The following is an 8,665-nucleotide window of genomic DNA, read 5'->3' on the forward strand; positions in this document are numbered from 1 at the left end:
CAGAGGCAGACTCCCACGGCTAAGCACTGAGCTGAACTCAGGAAATCCAGTGACAGAGAGAGAGGACTGATGACCAAAGGGATTAAGACTGGGATGGTTTAACCCCCCAGGAACAGCTGACCTGCAAAGGTTAACTCTTGAATTCCAGGCATCAGCCTGGGAATCCAGCATGGGACTGATCAAGTCCCCCTGAATGTGGGTGCCCGTGAGGAGGCCTAGGTAATCTATTGAGCCTTGGGCAGTAGATCAGTACTCAACCCGAGTATACACATGGACTTTGGACTCCCATCCAACAATGTGAGATGCACTCTCACCCTGAACTCTTGGGGGAGGGTCTAGGCCCTGCCCTGGTTGAAATGACAGATTATGGATACCCCCATGGAGAGCCTCACCCTCCCTGGGGAAATGAGAGGATAAAGGGGGGACTGGGGGGGAGGGCACGGGAGGAGGGGAGGGAAAGAGAGGGGGACCTGGATCTGACTTGTGAAGCAATCTTGTTTCTAATCTAAATTTAAACTTAAAAATAAAAAAACTAAAAACTAAAAAATGGAGGTGAAGTGCATTTCCTCCTTTATAAAAATATTGTTGGATACACCTGGTAGATGGCTCAGTGGGTAGAATGATTGGCCTACATAGTGAGGACCTATATTCAAATCTCTACTACCCACATTGATGCTGCCTGTAATTCTAGAACTTGGTAGTAGTTGGAGAAATGTGGATTCCTAGACTAACTTAATAGATTGGTTCTTGTTTGAACTGAAAATAGCATGGCAAGGGAGTCACAGTGGCTGGCATGACCAGAAGATGATAGATAGGAGCCAGGTCAACTGTCAAAAACAGTCTTGTGAAAAGTGTGACTCAAAGGGTTGATGCTGATATGCCAGCAGATCCAAGTACAGAAAACCACAGTTCTTTCTGCCATCTTGATTAAATGCCTTCCTCAACCACTGGTCTCATATCATTCTCTAGGCGACAGAAGTGTTTCATGCTGACGGCTGACTCAGTGGACCCTTCACTTTGCCACAGACCAGCTTACCACCCCCCATAAGACAAATGGAGGACAGGTAAGAAGCTTTTGAGACCCTTTCCCCAAAGTTGTTACCTATTATTTTTAGCCTGTGACCACACAACCACACCTTGAGATGGAGAGTCCAAAGAGTCTCAGGTTTTCCCGAAGACACAAGAGGTACAAAGTCATTCTTTAGCAGTGTGGACTGGCAGACTTGATTTTGGGAGATTAGAATGCTGTGTATCTAATCAGGGTCCACTTCTTGCAAGTTCTTCTCATTCTGCTCTCATCTCAACTGTTCAAATGTTCTGTTATTGTGAGAATTCTTTCACTCTCTTTGACTTAGGAAGCACATGGGTACAGGCAAACTCTCTAAAAGCACAGTTCTGTCAGTAACTCAGTCACCTATTTCCCACAGTGCACTCTCTATTCCTTTGTACTTCTGCATCAGTTTGAAAAAGATGGTCTAAAAATGAGTGGCTGAGAAAAAGTATAATTTATCAGTAATGTATATACTTAGGGAAAGTTACAAAATGTGTCAAACCCAACTCAAACTCAAAAACAGCACAAAGAGTGAAGAGAAGTGTCAACAGGAATAGCAATCTGAATGGAGAGCTATATGTTACTGTGGATAGAGGACAGTTGTGCTGCCCCGGACATACAAATAATTTCATTCTTTGTTTAATTTTGTTATTTGATCATTTGACTTCTGTATGAAATGTACTCTGATTACCCTCTCCTCTCTTACCTCCATCTCATCCCTTTCAACTTCTTCCTCCATCCCTACCAGACCCTTTCCTAGATTCATCACTTGTTTTGTTTGTAATATAACAACTGATAAGAGAAAAGTGCTTAATATTTCATACCAGAAAGAGTGTGCAGCTTGATTTGCAGTTCATTGCTCTCAGCATGGGGAATATATCTTTTCATGGTCTCCCAGTTTTAGAAATCTAACATTTCTTTTCTGACAGTTTTTATTTTGCAAATAAAGTGGCATATGCCCCTTCAGCCCTTAATATGAGCATTCTTTATGTGTCATCTACCCTTTATATTTCTCAATAAAGTTTGTTGTATATGGGTTCATTTCTTGTCATGTCCACTTGGAATATCTCCTCTGTTTCAAAATCCGTATTCTCCTGTATATCAAGGAAAACCCTGTTCTAGTTCCTAAAATTACTCTTCTGTCCTTTAGTCTGTGTTTGACTGCAGTATTCATAGTGTTAGGTCTTTATATTGAATCTCAGATTTCTTAAATTTTTTGTTTTTATGCTTGCATGCTTTCTCCCACAGTGCAGGCATTCGTGGATTCACTATGTACTTTAGACTTGCCTTGAACTCCAGGAGTTCTTCCTGCCATAGCCTTTAGACTGCTGGTATTCAATAAGTAAGCTAACATGGATGGTAGAACAGTTCCTATTACCCTCCTCCTAGAGGTCATTTCTGTCTTCAATCTCTGTAGATGTTTCTGTGTCATAATATCCTCCATTTAGAACAGTTTCCACTTCTTCCCTTATCTCTGTTTCCCCATATTAGATTTTTAACTCTTTAAGAATGTTAGAAATTCAATTCATTTCAGAATCCTATGCCTAATTCTTCAAAATCAGTGTTTTTCAACATTGACAATGCTGTGACTCTTTAATACAGTTCCTCATGAAATTATTTTAGTTGCTACTTAATAACTAAGTTTGCTACAGTTATGAAATGGAATGCAAATATCTGACATGCAGGATATATTTTCATTGTTACAAATTACCTGAAAGGGTCACAAACTTTATGTAAAGAACCACTGTTCTGTGTTCTTTTAGAGCCTGTCCTGGAACGTGCTCTGTAGACCTCCCAAGTGCTGGGATTAAAGTTGTGTGCCACCAACACTCAGCCATGTTCTGTGTTCTTATTGCAGCCAATAACTGGACATTCCCAGTTTGGAGAATGATAAAGGCCATTCTTAGCCATCTCTTCACTATATGCCATTCTCTCAAATACACTAGAATTTCCCAATGACAGCTTCATGAGCAGTGATATTTTCTTCATTTCCATACACTTTGTGGTATTAAATTCACTCTAAAATTCTGACAAAAACATTTGTTCTAAATTTGCATCTATGATTGGGTTTATGATTCATTAAATCATTTTTTTAGTGAAAAAAATCTCGTCTACTCACTGTGCTTTTATGGAAAGATGAATACTTGTGACGTAGCAACAGACATCAGAAAAGTGCTTAACATCCTCAAAGGCTTTTCCTGTCTTCTAGGCTCAAATCTAAAATGGAGACCCAGTCACATTAACCTGTAGGTCCGGTCCTGTTCATACAAGACTAAGCACGACTTGCTTTTCCCTTCATTACTCTCTTTCATGATTTTCATATATTCCCAGTTGATAGCCTCCCCTGCCAGGACTAAGAGCAGCTTGCAAGTTCCTGCACCAGACACAAACCATTCTAATGTCAGAAAAAAAGTTGGGTTCAGGCTTCTATTTCCTTCTGACACAGCCCAAAACACTGAGTGTCTGTATTAGGACTACCACTTACTCTTATATCGGTGAAGTACATGGGTTGTAGATAGCTGAAAGAAATACTAACTGGATTTAATTAAGGCTTCACATATTTTTGTTTTGATAAATTACTCAGCCTCTACAATCCTGTTTCTTCTCTATGTGAACCAGGTGATTCATACAGGGCAAGATGCACTGAGAATGAAAGATTATACTGTATGTGCTCATATCTTGTTTTTTCTTTCCAGCTACGTTATTGCAAATATAAGAGTAAATCCAAACACCCCAGAATGGGAGACTAACATCATAGCAGGAAATGGAAGAAACGACACTGAAACTTCATTTTGTAACATCATATCCCATACTATGATTTGGCTTTCCCTCATCATTGGGCTCATTGGACTGATTGGAAACGCCACAGTGCTGTGGTTTCTGGGCTTTCATATGCAGAGGAATGTCTTCTCTGTCTATATGCTCAACCTGGCTGGTGCTGACTTTCTCTTCATGTGTTTTCAAATTGCACGTTGTATTCATATAATCATGGACACTTTCTACTCCAATATCATCAGCACTCCTCTGTTTTATTTTGTTGTGCTAAATTTTGCTTATCTTTGTGGCCTGAGCATGGTTAGTGCCATCAGCATTGAACGCTGCCTCTCTGCCATATGGCCCATCTGGTATCGCTGCCAACGCCCCAGATACACATCAGCTGCCGTATGTACCCTGCTTTGGGTCTTATCCCTGTTGTTGAGCCTTCTGGAAGGGAAGGAGTGTGGTCTCATATTTGATACACTTGGCCCTGGTTGGTGTCAGTCATTTGATTTCATCACTGCTGCATGGTTAATTATTTTATTTTTAGTTCTCTTGGGGTCCAGTCTGACCTTAGTGCTTACTATCTTCTGTGGCTCACACAGGATTCCTGTGACCAAGCTATATATGACCATCATGTGTACAGTGCTGGTCTTCCTGCTCTTTGGTCTTCCCTATGGCATCTACTGGTTCCTCTTTTCATGGATTGAGGGTTTTGATAACCTTGTGTCTTGCTATTTTTATTCAATAACAATATTTCTGTCCTGTTTCAACAGCTGTGCCAATCCTATCACTTATTTCCTTGTTGGCTGTATTAGGCATCGTAGGTTCCGGAGGAGCACTCTAAAGCTACTCCTGCAGAGAGCCTTGCAGGACACCACTGAAGGAGAAGAATGTGGAGAGGGGGCTTCTTCAGGAAGACCTAGAGAAATGAAAACAGTTGGACAGCGACTCAGAGCTGCTTTGATCAGGCTGAAGTAGCTTTGAGAAATAACTTTGTCCTTATTCGTTTGTGGAAATTCTCATAACCTTGTTTGGTAAAAGCGGATCAATTCTGAACTTGTCATACAAATACAGACTGTAGCATTTCTGTAGCTGTCTCACTCAGAGCTTCATCATCTCCTTTTGGTGGGACTCATTGGACTTCTGGTGTTCATGGGAGCTGTTGACTGCTATGACAACTCACTCCTTCAGCAGAAGGGTTAAGAAAGTCCTGTAAAGAGCTCCATTTCTTTGGTTACTGAACATGATAGTGGTTAAAACCATGTGACATTTTGTAAATATTTCCTTTTTTAAAACAACCTTTCTCTTAAAGTATGAAGTGTTAAATAAATATATCTTATAATCCAAGTCTTTATTAAATTTTGTAAGTTTTAGAGAATATATGAAGGATTGTCTTTCTCATTTAAATTTCTAACTAAACAAATTACGTTCTCCAGAGAAGTGTGTGATAGTTTGTGTTCTGACAAATAAAGCTTGCTTGGAGTCAAAAGGTAGAGCTAGTCAATAGCAGGTCAAAATTAACCATAGAAGTTTGGAGGGCTGTAGACAGAGAGGGGCCAGTAAGGTAGAGCTGAGAGTAGATCTTGGGTCTTTAGGTGGAAGGACAGAACAGGTCAGAGGCAACTGGTGATTATTGTCTGCTTCTCTGGTGCTTCAGGTTCTTACCCCAGTATTTGACTCCCAAATTTTACTAATAAATATGAATTAGATTAATGTTTCATCTGGTGTCCAACTTTTGGGGTCTGAATTCACGAGACAGTCACTTGCCTGTTGCTTTGCATACACTGGAACCCACCAGAGACGCATGCAGGATCTGCACCTACTGGAGTCACTGTGCTACCAGCTGGCTTTTCCTTCTCTGCCCCAAGCACTCTGGGGAGTGTTGGATTTTTCTGTTTCAGCCTCTCTACAGCAGTCTCCACAAGGCCCCAAACTCCGCAGAAGCCTGGGTTCCAAACGCTGCAAGTATTAGCCCCCACACCAGCCAGCTCTACCATCAGGCAGGTCCATGCTCTCATTTTCTGCCCTTTATACGTGCTGCTTTTGCACATTCCCCTGTGTCTACGTTTCAGATGACTGGCTCTTTGGTTCCTTTTTCCTGAAGACTGTGGGCTTCTCCTAGACCCCCTCTTCATGCTGATCTAACACTAAGGTAGCCGCCTCAACACCTGCCTAGTTAGATAACTGCCGCATACTCTAAATTCACAACTATCCATGATACATGGCAGCTGGCCTCATCCTGGCTGTGCACTGCCTATGCTCTCCTCATAGGTGTGCTGTCCAGCAACAGCTAGTCTTACACTTCACTGTCACCATCAGAAAATTTGGTGAGATAAGTTCGAATTCCTAAAGGGGATCTTAGTTAAAAAAGAAATAAGAGAACTTTTCCCATGTTAAAAATAGGAAAAAATATTATAATGGAGGGAGTTGGGTCTCTGTATGTTTGAAAAATGGAACAATTAAATGAGTGGATAATTAACTTATTTGGTATTTACAGAATGTCAATTATAATCATTATCACTTTCTAATTCTTGTTTTATCCCTAAAAAGTTGGTTGATATCAGTGCCAAGTATGCGAAATTGATAAGATACAGTCCTTAGGAAAGCTTACTAAAAAAACAATGCAATTCTGACTAATAAAAGACTTAGAAAAACTTATTAAAACAGGAAATAGAGATATTCATACACACAGAGCAGATTAAAGGAAAACCAACCTCACCATTACATTATGAAATTGGAGAAGAACAAAGATCATTAAAAAACCAATCTTAATGTATCCAGTCACCATACAAGGACAACTGCCAAATGACAGATATCCCCAAAGCTATGGAAGAGGTCACTGGATTCCTTTGAAAATGATAGATTTTGTCTCATTCTGCCTTCTCTGGGGTACCATGTATATCTCTCTTAGGGTCCTTCCTGTTCCCCTGACTCTTTGGCAGTGGGATTTCAGACTGGAACTCTCCTGATTTATGTCTAAAAATCATATATGAGTGAGTACATACCATGTTTGTCTTTTGTGACTGGATTACCTCACTCAGGATAATTTCTTCTAGTGCCATTCATTTGCCTGCAAATTTCAAGATTCTGTTGTTTTTTTCCACTGAGTAGTACTCCCTTGTGTAAATGTACCACATTTTCTCTAGAAGAGGCAGACACCCACAGATAAACACTGAACTGAACTCCTGGAACCCAGTGACAGATAGGGAGGAGTGATGAGCAAAGGGGTTAAGACTGGGCTGGTGAAACCCAGGGAAACAGCTGACCTGAACAAGGGGGAGATCTTGGACCCCAGACTTATGGCTGAGAGGCCAGCATAGGACTGATCCAGACCCCCTGAATGTGGGTGTCAGTAGAGACCTAGGCAATCTATGGAGCTTTGTGTAGTAGATCAGTATTAATCCATGCCACACAAATGGACTTTGGGTGCCTATCCCACAATTAGGGATGCACTCTCAATCTGGACACTTGGGGGAGGGTCTGGACCCTCCCTGGAATGAAATGACAGACTCTAGAGATTCCCATGGAGGGCCTTACTATGGAGTGCGGATTGGGTGGGGTGTTGGGGGGGCTGGTAGGGAGGAGTGGGCATGGAGGGGAGACAGAGAGAACTGGGACTGATATGGGAAGCAAGCTTGTTTCTAATTTAAATATATAATGAAAAAGTGTTAAAAAAGAAAATGGTAGATTTTACGAGATTTAAGGAAGTGATAGTCTCACATGGTATGCATTCAACTTTTGTGAGGCAGATGTTAAATTCATGGGCAACTAGTAACAGAATTATCTCACAATTATGGTGGAAGTCCTGGTGGAAAGATGAGGCAGGGGCTATTGAACAATAAAGTAGGCTAGAGGTATTGAAACTGTCCAAGACCAGCTTCTGGGATAAATCAATTATGCTGATGTATGAAGATACTCTATTTATGATGAACACATCTTGGCTCTATGGAATAGAGCACCTTTGACTACTTGTTACAGAGTTGAAGATGTTGGAAAGAGAACTGAGTCATTTATGGAAGTTATACAGGACCCAAAAGAAATCTTCATTTTTTTTTTACAAAGATTGACTCCAGCTATAAATAGAATGATACCAGATACAGAAGCTAGACAAATACTAATAGAATCTTTGGTTTTTGAAAATGCTAAATAACAATGCAAAGGGTAATTTGTCCTTAAAGGGAAGTTCATCACCTATAGGATAATGGATCTGGGATACAATCAATGTTGAATCTCTTAACCAAGATGATACTTGGATAGGAAAGATGATTTACAAAGGCTTGAGGAAAAATCAAGATGTCAGATGTTTTAATTATGGTAAACAAGGTCACCTAAAAGGGATTGTACATAGGACTTTCCTAGAAACAATGTTTTCTAGGAATAATAAAAATAGAAAGCCCTAGCCTTCTACAGTATGCAAAAGGTGAAGCTAAAACTGACAATGTACCAACAAATGCAAATAAACAAGGACAGACACGGTAACACTTTGCCACTGGGAAACATTTTGGGGACCTCCCCATGTCAAATCTTGTTCAGTCATTCCCTGTCACCATGGAGAAAACTCCTCCACATAGTAATTAAAAGTACTAATGCCTATTGTAAAAACTTACTGCTCTGGGGGATAGAACAGCTTTAGAAGATAATGCACAAATTTCAGGAGAAACATTAAAGCAAATATTTTGGCAACCTTCTATAGCAGTCAAAGACCAGTGTTAAAAATATGAATAAATTACATTGTAATTAAAAGTTTGGTATATACAGGAGAAGTTGTAAGAATAATTTCACTAAATCTAGGCATCCAAACTAGCCTCTTCAGGAGCCAAATGCTCAGATTTTAGGGATTGGAACTTTATCTCA

The 8,665-nt window shown here is 40.4% G+C and overlaps 1 protein-coding gene across 2 annotated transcripts; it reads left to right on the plus strand.

The window, feature by feature from the left end:
• The first annotated feature begins 905 nt into the window (after nucleotides 1–905).
• LOC101833622 (mas-related G-protein coupled receptor member X2-like) lies at nucleotides 906–5,158 on the plus strand. 2 transcript variants are annotated; one of them, XM_040733350.1, is made up of 3 exons: nucleotides 906–1,064; nucleotides 3,748–4,213; nucleotides 4,585–4,717. In XM_040733350.1, the coding sequence occupies exons 1-3, from the start codon at nucleotides 1,054–1,056 to the stop codon at nucleotides 4,624–4,626; spliced, it is 519 nt and encodes a 172-aa protein (XP_040589284.1). In that variant the 5' UTR covers nucleotides 906–1,053; the 3' UTR covers nucleotides 4,627–4,717. The 2 variants fall into 2 exon arrangements, with proteins under 2 accessions (XP_040589284.1, XP_021090424.2); XM_021234765.2 differs by having other exon boundaries at nucleotides 907–1,064; nucleotides 3,748–5,158.
• Nucleotides 5,159–8,665: the final 3,507 nt, after the last annotated feature.

The sequence above is a fragment of the Mesocricetus auratus genome, unplaced genomic scaffold, assembly GCF_017639785.1.
Source record: "Mesocricetus auratus isolate SY011 unplaced genomic scaffold, BCM_Maur_2.0 Super-Scaffold_100030, whole genome shotgun sequence".
Lineage (NCBI taxonomy): Eukaryota > Metazoa > Chordata > Mammalia > Rodentia > Cricetidae > Mesocricetus > Mesocricetus auratus.